Here is a 17,006-nt window from a genome sequence, read left to right on the forward strand (position 1 = left end):
TTTATTAACAAATAAGCAGCCACAGCTGAATTGCACGTGACTTACATAAAAAAAATTTTTTAAAAGGTAAAAGGCCCACCGTGTTTGTATATAATAAAAATATGACATTAAATACTATTATTAGAAAAGGTTTAAACATTGTGCATACAAATCTGACTAAGGAAAATTGTCTATTTAAAGAAGCACATATTATTGTACAGATTGTGTTGCAGTCAATTTATCTTACTTTGAAAAGGGAGCATTTAAATTGCGTTAAAACTTATAAAAGACATTCAAAAAGGTTGCATGTAAAAATTATTTATAGTTTCATTTAGGATTGGAGTTATACAAATGAGCCATAAAGTTTTCACCGTATTGTAACTAACTAAAAGCACTAGGCCTTACCATCCTCATTCCTCAATCAAGCGGGCGGATTTTTAGGATGTCCATAAAAACAATTTATAGCACAACCAGGGGCGTGTTTTCGCGACCGTGACCAGAAACAATGTTTGTGACGTCAATATGTTCACGCATGCGCACAAAAACGCTGAACCGAAAACAGTGTCAAACAGTTGTAAACAGACATGGCGGAGGGTGCAAATGGGATGGCTTGTAAGTTGTATAGACATTTTATTACGGGCAACCTAAAATGTACAAACTTACGATGTACGCATTAAAAGTAAGCATCGCAAGCTTAATTTTCACAACACTGTTTTGTTAAATGTCGTGTGTTTACCTTTCGGCCATCTTGAAATGCACTCCGTAACCGACCCTGGGCCTGGTTCGGTTGTGGTCGGAACAGTGACGTCACTCCCGCCAACCGATGTCACGAAAACGATCAACCGTGTTTCTGGTCACGGTCGCAAAAAACACTCCCTTGTGCATGTTGTTTGCAAACATACACACCAGCTAACGCGTTGCGCGCTGCGCACTGTGTGTATTTGCCAAGCGCTTTGTACGGAGTTGGGTTCAAATATTTGGTGAGGGAGGAGTTTGGTAAAATGTTTGTATGATTCCAAACAAATTTGATAGTCAAATAGAAGTGCATTTTAATTGCATTTAGATTGATCAGTTATCGATTAAACACAAGCAAAATCTGTGGGTGATCGTTAGGTGGTGAAAAACAAATACTGACTGCTTTATCTCGTGTTGTAGTCAGAGTTGTAATGACTCGAGTCAATGACTCGACTCGAGTCGGACTCGAGTCACAATTTTTGGTGACTTGACTCGACTCGAGTCCCTAAGGGCAAATGACTCGACTCGACTCGACTCGAGTCACTGCGAGCAAATGACTCGACTCGACTCGACTCGAGTCACTGCGAGCAAATGACTCGACCCGACTCGAGTCCCCTATCAAAAATAAAAGCAAAACTTTGCGAAAAATATTTGCAATGACTTACGCCGGTGCTAGTTTTTGTTCACGTCGTGTTAGAATGTTCGCGAATAATTTATACATATACATACGTGGTTTGATCAGTGTCCCCATTTGTTGAATGGTGATCAGCTGACGCCCCCTTTTCATTTTCATTAAGAGTCAAATGTGGTGTCGCCACATGTAGCAGCCCAAATGTAAAATTTAAAAAGCAAAAAATGACTTTCTCCTTTGTGTTTATTTATTGTGTAGTGCTCAAATAATTGTGACTCGAATTGACTCGCGCTAAATACTTGACTCGACTCGACTTGACTCGACTACACACTGTGACTCGACTCGACTCGACCTTCTTGACCTAATGACTCGACTCGACTCGAGTCACTTCTTTAAAATGACTCGATTCGACTCGAGTCACAAAAATCAGTGACTCGTTACAACTCTGGTTGTAGTAAAACTATAAAATTTGGGGAAAATAGAATGCTCAATATTGTCACCTTGGGGGCTATAGTTTTACTACATACACCGCGAAGCAGTCAATCATATCTGTATACTATTGAGATATCCGCGTTTGTTTTATTTGCAAATGCCTGGTGGTTTGGACAAAGTGTTTTCACCGTAACATCGGTGAGTTACACCATACAGTACTGAGAAAACAAGTGTTAGCATTGATGGAACTAATAAATCTTTCAGTTGACCGAATTTATGTTTCAGTAACTAATTTTCTCAGTGTTGGCGGATATATAGATGGAAACGAAGCACTCATTAAATTAAAGTTCCCTCCTTTTGTTTAATTTTATAACAACACTGACTTCTGACTACAGTACCCCGTTAATTTAGAGCTTCTATTGTTGAATATCTGATGGGCAGTTTCATACAGTGAAAATGGTTTAATTGTTTTTTTTTTTAAGAATAAATTCGCTTATAACAAGGCTTTTCCGATTTTACAATCCAAGATCATAAAAAGTGACAGATTTGCCGATTTCCATCCTTTAAATGAATTTAATATGAAACATTTCAATACACTACAAACCTACCGGAAAGTATGTGAAATACTATCTCTAGCAAACAAATATTTTTGGTGAAAAGCAGTGGTTTAACTGCGAAAGGAGGGGGCACTTGCCCTCCAACAGATGTTCGTGCCCCGTCCCCCCGGAGCCACGTTTAAAATCTTGAAATAAACAAAAATAAATATAACATTTGCCTTAAATGCTCCCTCCCCCTTAACATAAAAATTATGCACCCCAGTAGTCTGGTTCCCAGACCAAAAAATTCTGTATATTCCTGATGAATCTTAGGTCAGGTAGCCTTTTGGTAATACACTGTATTACAATTTACGTCACGTGACTAAAACGGGAGGAATTCCTCCTTTTTCCGAAAATGTCCGAAGTTTGCCGAATTCGTTTCGTCGACAATCGGATAGCGCCCGAGTATTTCCGAGTATAATATAGGTTTTATTAACTGCTACTTGCTAATTAGCGCTTTAAAAAACGAGTTGATAATTATTAATATTCATTGCTTTTATTCAGCAAAATTGAAATTAAACGACGATTTTGTACTCGGATTGTATACGAAGGGCGAACATTTTGCTGCGTCATGTACTATTTTGAATTGACGACAGTTGGCGGCATTTTCCAAAATTAGGCGTGGTTTTCATTCGGCTCCGCCTGCTAACACTAACAGTGCTATTTGGGTGCCTAACTTTGAAGATTCCAGGTAAACATTAGTACATGTTTTTTTACAGAATTATCAAACTGTATTATCATAACGGTATGATATTATGAAGCACGTGATTTATTTTTAAAATTTGATCGGAACATTAAAAGCTGTAAGTGATAAGTCGAACTCGGAAACGAAGCCGAGTTTTTAAAAAGGGCCGTCAATGTCGTTATGTTTACTTTTAGCCACGGATGCTGCCTGACCTACAATTTAGACGTGAGCGTCAGGAATAATGGTCAGGTCCGGGAACCAGACTAGCACCCCAGCTGCCCAGAAGTTTAGCCCTATAATTACGTCACTGTAAAGAGAACACATCTAAGCAATTTCAATCGTCCTGTTACTGTACACGATTGAATAAAATAGATTAAAGCGAACGCAATCGAAACATTTTACCATTTTACAAGAAATTTAAAGCGTATTACTTATCAGCATTCACACCTGCAATCTGCACATCCTGCAACTGGGAGTTTGTTTGTAGTATTTTTCCAGATCCAGATAGATCGTCACAACCCCCATAACAGAAAAATGGGACAATTTCCCCAACTTACAGGGGCGTAGCAAGGTCTTTTGTAATGGGGGGGGGTGTCAAAAGTTAGTGATAAGGGCACTCGCGCATGCAATTCGTGCTGAAATGTAGACAGTTTTTTTCTCCGGACACTTCTTGGTCTCCGTAAATAAAAAGCCAGGGGAGGGGAAGGGGGGGGGGGGGCTGGTACCATCATCAAATGGGGGCACTGTGCAAACCGGACGAACACACAATCGGACAATATACAGGGCGCCCTTTAGGGCGGCAAAATTGCCATCAGTCGCGCGAAATTCCAAACAGGGCACTTTTAAAAAGACACTGGTAAAAATGGGGACTTGTTAAAAAAAAGGGCACTTCTTACACAAAAAGGCACTAAATCTGGGTTTGTTTTTTTAATATACTCCCCTTAACCCCCCTCCTCCGGCTGGCTACCCCTCTGAATTTGTCCCCAGCCAAACACCAAACAAAAATCCCTACTTAGCCGAATGCATTGCTATAGAAACGTCTGCCGATCCGGTCCTCTGCTTGCCCAGAACGCACTTGCCGATGACCAGGCCTAGGACCAGAGCAAGCACGAACGTCAGCGGCACGATCCAGGCCAGGTGGACCAGGGGCGACGAGCCGGTCTGCGGGTCCGAGCGGCAGGGAACGTCGCCGTTGGTACCAGCAGGGGAAGCAGTACTGGTCTCGCTGACCGGGGGCTCGGCACCCTCATCGTCGGTGGGCGCCGCCGGTGGCCAGACGCCACAGGTAGGGAAGGCCTTCGGTACCGAAGGTAAATTGCCTTTGACATTGAACAGCAACCCCATTCCTTCCTGAAATAAAACACAAGGAAAATAAGGAACATCAGTTTAGACAATGTGGGTTTATAAAAATCATAAAATAGAAAAATGCCAAAGGCTGGTTTATTTTCTGCCATCATTTTGCCCCCTCCCCCCCCAAATTAAACGACAACGCCACGCCCTTTTCTGTGTCCAGTTCAACCAGTTTATTAATCAAAAGCCGATAGTTTCATCAGCTGCACAGTGTCATTCACGACCCTTTTTCTCTGAAAGAAGCGAAAATAATATAGGTCAACAAAACGGGAAAATAGGGTTAATTAAGACTGGGGCAACTGGCGTTTACAGCGTATTATACGTAGTCTTTTTTGTCAGGTAACAGCCTTCGTAACTTGGCTGGTACCCAACGTAAAAACTGATCATTTCCGTGCTACAGAAGTGTCACCAGCCTTTTGAGTGATTTGTTTACAAAATGGCGGCAACACTCAAACGGACATTTTGAAGATGTTGAGTCTCAATGATGGAAATTATTACCTCGAGATGGAATTCGATGTGACAGTGGAAGATCCACCAGCCGGGATTCCAGCCCTGGAACTGAAAGATGGTGTAACCTCCGTTGGGAACGATGGTGACATCTTTCCTGGGACCATTATTATTGCGAACGATTGAACCTACGATGGAATTCACAGATGCAACAATAAGGTAAGTAGGTTTACACATCGGTACATCATGCACATGTACTTAGTTTTAGTGCTGAATTTGAATGGCCAACTTACAAGTTGCGTGCTTTGGAAAGAATGTTGCATCCTGACGCGACTTTTGTTTTCATCATATCTTATCTCAATGAAGGTCAGTCAATGCAATTTATTTTAAAAAGACATGGACCTTGGACTACAAAAAACCTTTCCGGAAAGAATGTTGCAACCTGACGCCACTTCAGCGCGTGTGTACATGATGTAGAGTCAAGAAAATTTTACATGTTTTTCCTCACAAAATTAGAAATGTTTTCAGTCCCATATTCATGCCTTATCATCATTTTTGCAATAATTGACCTTCATTGAGATGATGATGAGGACAACAGTGGCGTCAGGTTGCAACATTCTTTCCACATTTCCTATTTTGTTAGAAATAGTATTGCATTATGCAGACGTTTGAGCAATAACATTTTTTGTAATGGTGCAGTGTGTATTCGATATTCACACACAGAACGTGTACGATACATTAGATACAACTTGAAAAACGTATGTGTATATAAAAAAAAATTCTGTCGCGTCCGATGTAAACAACCTGGGTTTTTCGTCTTTTCTTGGGAACGGTAAGACATATTAGGTTAGTTTCCTTTCAACGAGACCTTTAAAATTTGTAAACAATCCAAAACATGACATTTTCGGGGATTTCAGGTCGTAATGCTCCTTTGAGGTTGTGCGTGTGTTAATTATAGCTGTAATTTAGGATTGATTAGTTCCCTTTTTATGGTGAGGTATCAAAGTGGTATGTCATTAATGTTCACAACCATGTGTACATACATGTGATGGCCTCTACACACCAGCTTTGCTGGCCCTAGGAAAATGTTGCTCTGTGCAGGGTGGTAACAGATGTGTAACGGCATACAAATCGTGTTTGTCACCTCAAAAGCCCCAAAGGAACTAATAATTATCATGTTCACGCCTAAATAAATTCCAGTACTGTAGGCTAATCGACATTTGAAATCATGGTGGAGAAGGGGCATTTTTCCCGCACTTTTTTGAAGATTTTGAAAACCACAAAGTTTGCCTCTCACGATCGGAGCCTAGAACGATTAAAAACGAAAAGGAAAAACTGAAAATAGGAATGGATGTAGAGGCCGCATACATACAGCCCTACATTATTTTTTTTTCAACGAATGCAACAGCGCCACCCACTGTCAGTTAGTGTCCACCTGTCCCCTTATTATGAACGCATCAACTTACCATTGTTAACCAGCTCTCGGACCATATCGACTGTGGCGCCCTCTATTTTGTCCATGGCTACCACCTTGAACTGTTGGCCGTGGAGATGCATGGGATGTAAGACGCTGAAGTGTGAGTCAGGATTGACCAAGATGACTTCGATTACCTGTTGTGGATAAGGAAGAAATAAGACACAAGGTGGATGAAAATGAACATTCTTTCGAAAGGGTAATTCGAATGCACGATGGTCCTTCAGCCCTAGTATGTTCAAGAAGTGAGGCACATCGACGATGATTTTAACACTTGAAATGTCTCTCCGTGTATCTGCTGTAAAGACCAAAACATCACTGCAGATGGACTCAGTTTACCAGAACGCCCTCAGTGGTCCAAAGGGAGCTGGAGGACAATCCATAGTATTTTGTGTTTATAGTATGGCTGGCGTCAGTAATATTTTGCTTGCGCCGTTAGCGCGCAGAAAGTGATCGTACCAGAGCGGAATTCTGTGAGTAGAGCTATGAAATACATTCACGCGTGCAGAGCCACACTTAACTTACGCCTCATATCATAATGCAAATTTTATGCGACCCCGCGTGCCCGCCAATCGGAGTCAACTTTAGAAACTGTGACGTCATTTCGATCATTTGTGCGCTTTTTCTATACAAAACCGTCGTCCCCACCAGGGTCCCATAAGAAAGCACATGCGTAAATAAAGTGTGACGTCATCAGGGCAGAGGCTTATTAATCGCCGAATCTGCGCAAATATCATAGACACTTAGAAGCAAGCCCCTATTCTATAGACTATTGTCTATCTGCATGAAATCCGATAGGTTACGCGGTAAAAGTTGTGCATAATCGTACCTCATTCGGATTGACGTCGATGGTGTGCACGCAGGAACAGATGTCATCCCCGTCGCACTGCCCCGGCGCGAAGTCGGATTCCTTGCAGAAGATGTTCCCCGGAAGATCCTCAAACTGGCTCATCACTGGCGAGGTAGGGAAGTAGTAGGTGATGTTATTCAGCTGCGGGTAGAGTTTAGGCTGCTGGGTGGACGGGTTAATGTGACTGCCGAAACTGACTTGGATGTACTCTTGATGATCCTCGGCGTTGGCAGTTGACCTGTAATCTGCCTCCATACCTGCATTTCCAAACAAATTCAACGATGAAGTGTTGCACATTCTGCATTCAGACTGATGCATTAAGCCCTGCCCAACGATGGTCTGACCAATCAAAGCCGAGATGAATGTCCGTTATGCGCGCACGTAATGTGCGTATGATGCGCGCAGCTGGAACATGCAGTGCGGCACAACCGGCTCGCAAGTAAAAATGTCATACACGCGGTGATTACTAGCGCCCATTGGATAAACACTCAAGTTGCGTTAGCTTCCGGTTCCAGTGGTTCCCGATATGCTACTTAATGGCCAGTGGGCGTAGTTTCAACTGAAGTGACGTCACACTTACGAACTGGACAGATATCAGAATAATACACGCACGCGTTGTTACCCACCCGTACCTGCGCATGCAGTTGGTGGGTGGGGCCGCAGATGGATCCCTGAATGCTTCATCATGTTGCATTTGAGACATTGATTGCTGGGTGCTCTATACTAGACCTATCGCCGTTTGCGAGTTAGTCACGCCCCTTAGACACCGCAAATGGAATTTTGTACGTTGAGAGGTGTTTGTCTCAGATTTTGCGCGTTCCGCGTCCATTTTATATTTGGACAGTATTTTTACAAGCTGCATTGCCGCGCTTCTACCGCGATAGGTCAATTCAAGACCACGACATAAATCCTTTATTTTTTCTAGTTTCAGATTACATGTCTCTTATTTACAGTTGATTGTGAACAGAGTAATCATGGACAGCCCAGACCATAAATTACCGCGGTGTATAATGACAAGTTATTGTATTATTTTGACCTGGATTGTGTTTAAAGGGAATATACATCATTTGCTTTTGCTGTAATTTTCAGAAATGGATGGAATTGGGGGGTTGGAAATATAAAGCAAATATAGTTACACTGACTTTTTGGAGGTTTTGGGTTCGAAAATGCTATAAAAACCAAGAAAAACGATCATTTTCCTGTAGTCTGGTTCCCTGACTCCATATAAGAAGAAACAGAGCAGTTTACATACATTGGGGAATTGTGGGGTCAGGGAACCAGTCTAGCTGGCTCGTACCCGTTCATAGATTTGTAATCGATTGCAAACAAGTGCAATGGTCAATTGGGGCCAGTATTTGAAAAAAAGCCAGTTGTTTCCAACGCTGATCGGCCGATCAGCGTTGGAAATTGATACAAAAATACCACTTTTCTTGAAAATGACAGTATACCAGGTGCCATAATTTTACAGGATGCTTTAGACTGTCATTTACCAACATCCTATTAAGGTATTTCGTAAAAACTTGGTAATTTTATTTTTCGATGTTTGCAAATGTTGTATATTCCCTTTAATCTCTTAGGACTCCAACAAGTTCATAATAGTTTTGGCGACATAACATGTATAAAAACCAGTGTTGTATAGGCCCACAGGAGAAGTAATTAATACACTTACCCGATGCATAAACATCGGCAAAAGATTTGTCCGGGAAAGCCTGCCACCAAAATGACGAATTGCCGTACGACGTGATGTTAGGCAATTCATCGATGGTCGGTAGGTCGTTGGCGCCCATGTAACGCAGATATGCAATCTGCTTCGATGGCTCGCCCTGCTCGTTGGTGCACGGCAGACCGATGACCTGGATCTGGTAGTTATCGATGGGCTGGTCGGTGCTCAGCACAAAATCGATCCGCTCCCCTCCGCTGATCCGGAAATAATCCACTTCCAGGGGTTGCATGGACCCGCCATCACTGGCTATCACCAGCATCGAGTGGCCCTGGATCGAGAACTGCATGTTGCAGAAGAAGCTGGCGCCGTTGATGACCCGGAAGCGATATCTCTGACCTGGCAGGACATTGAACACTTCCAGCGGTGGATGAACGGCGCTGTTGCCTACTGGCAAACCTTTGCCTGTCGTAATGATAAGTGATATTTCACGAAAGGATCAAAATTAATACCTGGTCAATTACAGAGCCGTTGAAACAACCACTGAACCGCTGTTGTACTGTAGAAAAAGGTGTCATAATTAATGCATTACGGCAAGAGGGGCCTCGTAGCCGAGCGGTTAGAGCGTGGAGCTATTGAGTGGAAGGCGGTTCGAATCCCATTCGGACAAAAAATGGAAAAGTCTCTCTGACAAACAGTGAAATGGGTACCTGGTTCGTTCAGGGAAGGTAAGACAGCGAGAGAACAGGACTGGGCTCCTTCACTCATATGCCGCGCCCAAGACACAGTGGACCTCTAACATCCCACTGCTCCTACGGCTAGTAATGGCTATGGGACCTTTACCTTACATTTCACGCATAGGCAGTTGCCGTCGTCTACTGAGCTGCAGCTACTACAATGCTGTGGCGACAACCATTGGTATAGCTATGTACTCATGTATCAATTTAAAATAGACTATTAATAATAGTCCAAATATCTTACAAGTTTTTCTTGCGACCTTTCTTTCTTTCCCTCTGCCCCTCTTTTTCTCCTTTTTATTTCCCGATCGTCACCTGCTTGCTCAAAACTAGGATAATTGCAGAATCACTGAGGTACATTTTCATCTCTTTTTAGCTGCGGGTAGCAGCTCTACAAATCATCATGTCTCTCCGTAATAGTTAGTTAATTAGTTAGGTAGCTATAATTAGTAACTTAGTTAGTTAGTTAGTTAGTTAGTTAGTAACAAACGTTGACATTGTCTATTGCTCCTACATATTTCGACCGATTTCAACCAAACTTTGTCAAAAGTATCAGTAGCCTAGCCCCAACATGTCACATGACCAAATTTGGGTCGAAGGTCATCATGGGGTCACTGGGGTCAAAAACCTGGGATTTTGTTTGACTCAAAACACTACTCCTTCCAGAAATTACATGGCACAATCATGTGAATCTTGCACGAACACGAATTCGTTGGCCCGCAGCTTCCGAAATCCGATTGAGCTTGTTCTCTTCAACTGGCCACAATGGTTGGATGTTAGCAACACCATTAATCTTTGATGTCTTACCGTTGATGAGGATCGAGGCCACGCTCGAACCGCCGCCCCACTGATCCCGCGTGTAGACATTAACCATGGTGTCATGGTGCCAGTCATTCATGAAGATGACATTCTCAGACAGGTCCAGGTCGTACAAGTCGCCGTGGGGGTCGGCCCTGCTGCTCTCTCGGATGACGAAAGAGCCCATCATTCCGTCCGCTCGCTGCAGGCCGGCGTGGGAGTGGAACCAGTGGGTGCCGGGCTCGTAGGGGGTGAACCTGTACTGGAAGTTGCCCGGTGAGGGGATGGGACACTGCGTCACCATGGGCAGGCCATCCATGAACTGGCTGCCGTTCTGGAAGATGCCGTGCCAGTGGAGGGTCACCCCTTCGTCGTTCAGCATTTTGTTGGCCACATTGATGATCACCTCGTCACCGCTACAGATCTATTGGTTTGATGAAACATTAATGTTGAATGTTCTGTGCATTCTCAGTGTTACTGACACCGGAGTTTGTCACACAAGTAACCGATGACCTGTCATCATCATTGGCGAATGTATATTTGAGGGAAGGAAAAGGATGATATGAAATTTCCACTATTACAGGTTTTTTTGTCATATGTTTGAAGATGTAATCATGAAAACTTGTTTTAATTCGTGGCTCTCCAGTTATCTGTGCAGTGCGCAGTTTGATGGACTTCAGTTGACCGACACCGATTTTTGCTCAGTGATGCCTGAAACAATGCAGTTTCAGGGTTAGGGGTGACTGTTCCTACAACCAAGGCTGGCGTCAAAATATTCAAGACAGACAAAGCAAACAGTCAGGGTTCAAAACTAATAGCGCTGGCATGAATAAGCTAAAAATAATATATGCTAACGGTGTGCGCATGTCAAAGGTCACTAAGGAAATCAGCCTTGTGCGCATGCGCTGCCGTACCCTTATCGGATAAGGGTTCAAATCACAATTTGCCTTAAAATTCTCAGGTATTACATCATTTTGAGTACCGTGAACTTGAAGATTTGTAAAAAAAGAAGGGTGTGGGGAAGCCATGCAGAGCGGACTGCGAGCTCGTATTTCTGTGAAATTTGGATGAAATTAGGCCGTAAATTGGTTATATTTTGCAATGGAGCGTATAGGCGTCCATTATGAAAAAGGCGGTGGGCTTCAGGACTGCTTAGGGGTGATCATCTTTGGATGGAATTGTCTCCCAAAAGTTATCAGTTAACCCCCTAAAATAGAACAGAAACTGAAAAAATTATGAGATAAGCTTTAATTTGATGAGTGTCTCAAACACCTTGGAGAGTTGTGAGTATTTTTAATAATTTGTTGAAGTACGCAAAATAATGGGAGCCGATTTGCAGGTCTGCACCCATAATGATGTTGTGCGTTGATGATTAGCGATAATTGCACGGTACCCACAAGTGCAGAAGGTCGTGGTTTGCACAGCTATGACATGTCCTATGCCAAGATTCGTAGAGCTATTGACTGGAGGAGTTTACTGTACCTGTATGCTTGGTGCGGGGAAGACACGATTGACTAGACTGACCGGGCGCTTCACCCCATCCGCCGGGAAACAGTCCGGGTTGCTGCAGTCGGTTATATTGACCGGGCAGTCCCCACACTGAAGGATAAACAACAACCGTTGATAACATTCGCAATAACATTATTTTGTAATGAAAATTACACAAGAAAATAATAATAAAAAAACACACACCAATTTTGTGCTACGGGGACTGTAGTGTATGGTTTATTTACCTACGGTGATTTCAAGTACCGGTATTTCTCCTTAGAGTGGTAAGCGTTGGTGTCTTAAATGTATATCTGAAAATCGTATATGAATACCTGCGGTTGTGCCAGAGTGTAGAACCAGTTAAGTGTCCAGTTGTACGTGCAGGTCATAGGAATTGACACATCACAGGAACGGTAGCATGGGTGTTCATCTGCAGGCCTCAGCGCCATGGCTGTGCCTAGCACTGCGGGTGTTGCAATAATCGTTACAAACATTGAAAATTAGATTTAAGATCAGTAGTTGGTATACAAAGTGCCTGTTTTTACAAAAACATCAGCCCAAAAAAAACCCCTGCAAATGTACACAGGTTTTTTTCTCCCGGGACACTTGGCCTCCGTAAAATCAAAAACTGGGTGGGTGGGTGGGGTGTGGGGGGGGGGGGGGGGGGGGCGGTACCATATTTCAATAGGGGGCGCTGTTCAAATTCGACGATTATTAACACTACATTACAGAATGGTGTACCGTATTTTGAACAGGCGGACATTATACCAGTAAAATGTTTGGGGGTGTCGGGGGGGGGGGGGGTCGACTTATTTTCTATGAATTTGTATGATAATTATTTTTATTTGACAGAACCCGCCCCTCTGGATCCGCGCCTGTATTGTGGTTTGAGTTTCAGGATAGGCGAAGTAAGAGGTTCTGTGTTTTTTTATGGGCCATCCAGTGTATATCATTCTATGTTTCCAGAAAAAAACCAAATCTCCAATTAGACCTCTGGACATGCACTTTTACATTTTTGCTGCTGTAGATATTGAGATACCTTTATTTCCCGCGCTGTGATATTTCCTTTCAACGCATACCGGAGCTATGACAACCGGATATTGGTGGCTAGAGCTGCGTGTATCATAATAATGACCCTTTCCTACTAAAGTCAATCAGTCTACTTTTTCTCTCACTGTCTCTAACGAGGAAAGTCCGTGTGCAAGAGACCAATAATTTGCAATACTGTGCTTCCTTTTTCAGGAACTCCCCGCAAGTGTCCCGATACAACGAAACGAGTCGGAAAATCGTCACTGAGATTCGAGAACAGACATCCATGACGGCTCCGGTCATAGGCCTATAGGGTCAGTTTCGGTTTTGGCGGAAACACATTGTGGTTATCATTACGTCGACATGAGATGGTCCTGTCTTTCCCTCATAACATGGACAGACAAATAAGGAAATAAACAAACAAATCAAAACGGTAGTAGCGCGGTGACATATTTAACCTTAAAAAAAACGGCGGGAACGTGTAGTGACACTGACTACGCGCTTGCAGTGAAAGCCCGAGCCTTCAACCTCGTCCCATGCATGAGCTTCGAGCAGTACGCTCCCACTTTCGCATTTGCGCTGGATCATTTGATGTTCAAAAATCTTGCACATTATCATGAGGTACGGAATAGTCTTGTGCCTGGCCATGTTTTAAGTCAGTGTTGTTCTTGATTGTGGTGTCCAGGATACAGAGAGAATGAATTTATCGTGGCGTAAAATCGAATAACGTATGATTTTTGCGAAGTGTACTGTTATAATTTTACCCATCAAACGAGCAATATTACACTAAATATAGACGTATAAATGGAACAGGGAAGATTTATTTGAGGAACATTGCACCACGTACGGTCCATAATTCAACGTAATAACTTACAATGAATGTGAACGCACGCAATACGCGTTTGAATTAAACTCAGCATGTAGGCCTATATACGATACAAACCCATTTCTTGCCATTGCTGGATTGAATCAGAATATACGAATACAGGAAGCACGTTTCTCTCCCCGGACAGGAACAAATATTCGAGAAGGAAAATGTTCAATGGGTGGTTCATCGATCGTGATCCAGAAAACATTGACCCACCGGGCAGCAATTTTTTTTTTGCATCTCGGTCAAGTCATTCACCGTAATGCGCATGCGTGAAAAATGTCACGTGAACAACTGAATATGTATTCGGAATAAGTCCTTAAAGCATATATGCCACGGCGATCAGCGTGGTTTCGCTGTTGCCTTCTGTTTTATTATCGTTGGTCTGAATCCTGGAGGTTCCGGGTTCGAATCCCGGAGGGAATTTACATGTTCAGTTTTCCCCCAAAAGTGAATTTTCTTCCCTAAATTGTGTTTAATCAAGTCCTGATGATCGATAAAATGGAATTCAGCCTTTTCTTCTCATTCGTGGCTCTGCAGGTTTTTTTTTTTTTAAAGGGAATTTAAGTCCGAGAACCATTCCGTTACCAACTGACGCATGCGCATAATGGTCATTGCTATCCTTGGTTGCAGAAAAAAATATTTAGTGCGGACAAAAAACTAGGTGAAGCGTGAGTATTCAACTCAATGAAATATGGATTCGTTGGTATAATATTGCGCATGCGTACCTAAGCATGACCATAACCTATAAATAGGCATATGAGAGTGACTTGTCACGTGCGAGGAATTAACCAATGATAGGGAAAAGGAGTCCGATTTTCATAGGAGTCGGATTTTCATGACACCGGCATGAATAAACATATCGTGTTAAGGGTGTGTGCGGATTCTTGCTTGCGCTGCTTCACACTGCACATTAAAGGGAATGTACTTCATTGGCTTTTGCTGTAATTTTCAGAAATGGAGTATTTGAGGGGTTGGTATAATATATCAAATATTGTTACACTGACATGTTTGAAGTTTTATGTTTGAAAATGCTGGAAAAACCAAGAAAAACAAAATTGTTCAAGTAGTCTGGTTCCCTGACTCCACTAAAGATGAAATAAATCAATTCATTGATTCCCGAAAATTGTAAGGTAAGGAAACCAGTCTAGCTGGCCTGCACCCGTTCATGAACATGTAACCAATAGCAAACAAAATTTGGACTGAAAAAAGGGCGGAGCAGTAGCTAAAAAATAGTTAGGTTTTTCCAACGGTGGTCGGCCGACCACCGTTGGAAATTTATACAAAATACCAATTTTCTTGATAATGACTTCACAACAGGTGCCACAATTTTACAGGATGCTTTAGACTTTCATTTAACAACATCCTATTAAGGTATTTCGTAAAAATTTGGTAGTCAATGTTTGCAAATGTTCTATATATTCCCTTTAATCTTGCCTAGAAAATAACAAATATAATGGTTAAATTCACACTTTTCTCAAATTGATTGAAAATAAATGAATACAATTATATTTTGTCTCACGGCATCGCAGCCAATGGTATAAGTTTCAGAAGCGCATCTTGCCAACTCCATCACAATAGATATATCGCGGGCAAAGGCGAATCATGTTGTTGGCCTTCACAAATAGAACACGCAACCTGCGTTTCCATCAGTGAGCGAAACTAACTGAAAGTACATAAAGGTGGACACGCTATAATAACGTGGATTTTTTATATAATTGAAATGACCGTGTCAACAACTGTGTGATTCAATGTATATGTAGACATTTCCATGACTCCAAAAGGATTTCCCGCGTATTTTGTTCGTCTTGTTACTTCAAATAGTATCGTTCAGAAACTCTGGAATTTTTTCAAAAATCCTAACTTGTCTCAATTTTTTGTGAGTGCTGTATTTCAGATGAAAAGACAATATCAATGCCTATAACCAAACTCAAACATTGGTGGCGAAATATGAAATTAACAACATGGCGAAATTCTTAGATTACTCACCGGCAAGTACGACAATCACAGTGACACATCGCATCATGTTCTTCGCAAGTTTGTTCAGGTCTGAGACCGACATAAAATATTGCAGCGGCTTGCTGCCTATACCATCAATATTGATTGCGGTACTTCCAAGCTCTCCTTTTATAAGTTAGGTAGGAACTTCCGGGATATATAGATTCAAATTACAGTGTAAATCCCCCAACGGGAAGTTTTTGCACAAACTTAACAAGAAAACAGGATCCGGGTGCTGCTGCGTGGCACTGAACCGCACCTGGGTGGAAACCGGTAGAAACGAAAGTCCGGCTCCTGATCACTGCGTTGGAATGCTATGATATGATCACTTAACAGCTAACAAAATGTACAACTTGGGCCAAGTAAAAAAAAAACAAGTTGATCGTCCCCGCCCGCTTCCTTTTTTGAGGCTGCATGATTTTATTTATTTGTTAAATTTCAGGTATAACTTTAAAAAAAAAAGGAGATGTTTTAGTAATTCAGATGCTTCTAATAGCTTTGCTTATGTTCAATAAGAAGTTTAAGAAGGGCTTGTGGTCATCAACTAGTAGACAACTTTAAAAAAAAGGTAAAGGGGACGAACCTGTGTTAACAGGAACGGAGTGCCCATCTCTCTTTCGTTAGCGATTTGGTCTGACTCATATGCTGCTGTGGGGGGGGGGGGGGGATCGCCACACCTCCTCCACAGTCTGTTACCTTCCCAGCACTGAATAATGCCGGTACTCATTTAACACCTGTGTTGAGAGGAGTATTTGAGCTAAAGCGCCTTACTCAAGGGCACAACACGCATGGCCACGGCGGGGCTCGAGCCAACAACCTCACGATCATGAATCCTGTGCTCCACCGCTAGACCACACGTGCCCAACGTTTAAAGCGCTATCAAATAATATGGGCCTTCTCCTTTCTTAAAACACATATCTTGTAGCCTATTTTTCAATACAAAATTAAAATAAAAAGGCCCTCATCCACCTCTTTTTGAAAACACGTAAACCGAACAGTGTCTTCTTGATATGACATCACAGCAACAACGCCCTCAGTTATCTTTTGCATGGACATTTTTAAACGTTAAAAGAAGTGCACTTTTTAATACAATTGGCCAAAAAGGGGTATCAACTAGTTTTCATACATATAGGGGCAGTAGAAAGTTGCACAAACCATGGAGGACCTTTTTATAGCTTAATGGGGAGTCGGGCTGGCGTAGCTGGGGAGTCAGGCTGGCGTAGCGGTACTTTCCTCGCCTTCCACCGCT

At 42.4% G+C, this 17,006-nt stretch overlaps 1 protein-coding gene across 1 annotated transcript; it reads right to left on the reverse strand.

Annotated features, from left to right (window-relative positions):
• Positions 1-3,652: 3,652 nt before the first annotated feature.
• LOC119720253 (laccase-3-like) lies at positions 3,653-15,955 on the reverse strand. Its single transcript, XM_038189876.1, has 9 exons — positions 15,749-15,955; positions 12,195-12,325; positions 11,857-11,973; positions 10,384-10,798; positions 8,849-9,304; positions 7,159-7,436; positions 6,322-6,466; positions 4,907-5,043; positions 3,653-4,408 (listed from the first exon to the last, which is right to left on the reverse strand). The coding sequence occupies exons 1-9, from the start codon at positions 15,819-15,821 to the stop codon at positions 4,067-4,069; spliced, it is 2,094 nt and encodes a 697-aa protein (XP_038045804.1). The 5' UTR covers positions 15,822-15,955; the 3' UTR covers positions 3,653-4,066.
• Between the last annotated feature and the right edge of the window lie 1,051 nt (positions 15,956-17,006).

The sequence above is a fragment of the Patiria miniata genome, unplaced genomic scaffold (genome assembly GCF_015706575.1).
Source record: "Patiria miniata isolate m_02_andy unplaced genomic scaffold, ASM1570657v1 HiC_scaffold_9, whole genome shotgun sequence".
In the NCBI taxonomy this organism is placed as follows: Eukaryota; Metazoa; Echinodermata; class Asteroidea; order Valvatida; family Asterinidae; genus Patiria; species Patiria miniata.

Bases quoted from the DNA above. Each gene is read 5' to 3' on its own strand.
- LOC119720253 (XM_038189876.1), bottom strand. From the start codon at position 15,821: ATGTCGGTCTCAGACCTGAACAAACTTGCGAAGAACATGATGCGATGT. The intron at 11,974-12,194 runs GTATTCATATAC...TTTATCCTTCAG, and splicing joins ACACTCTGGCACAACCGCAG to TGTGGGGACTGCCCGGTCAA. The intron at 9,305-10,383 runs GTAAGACATCAA...TCATTACGACAG, and splicing joins GGCCTCGATCCTCATCAACG to GCAAAGGTTTGCCAGTAGGC.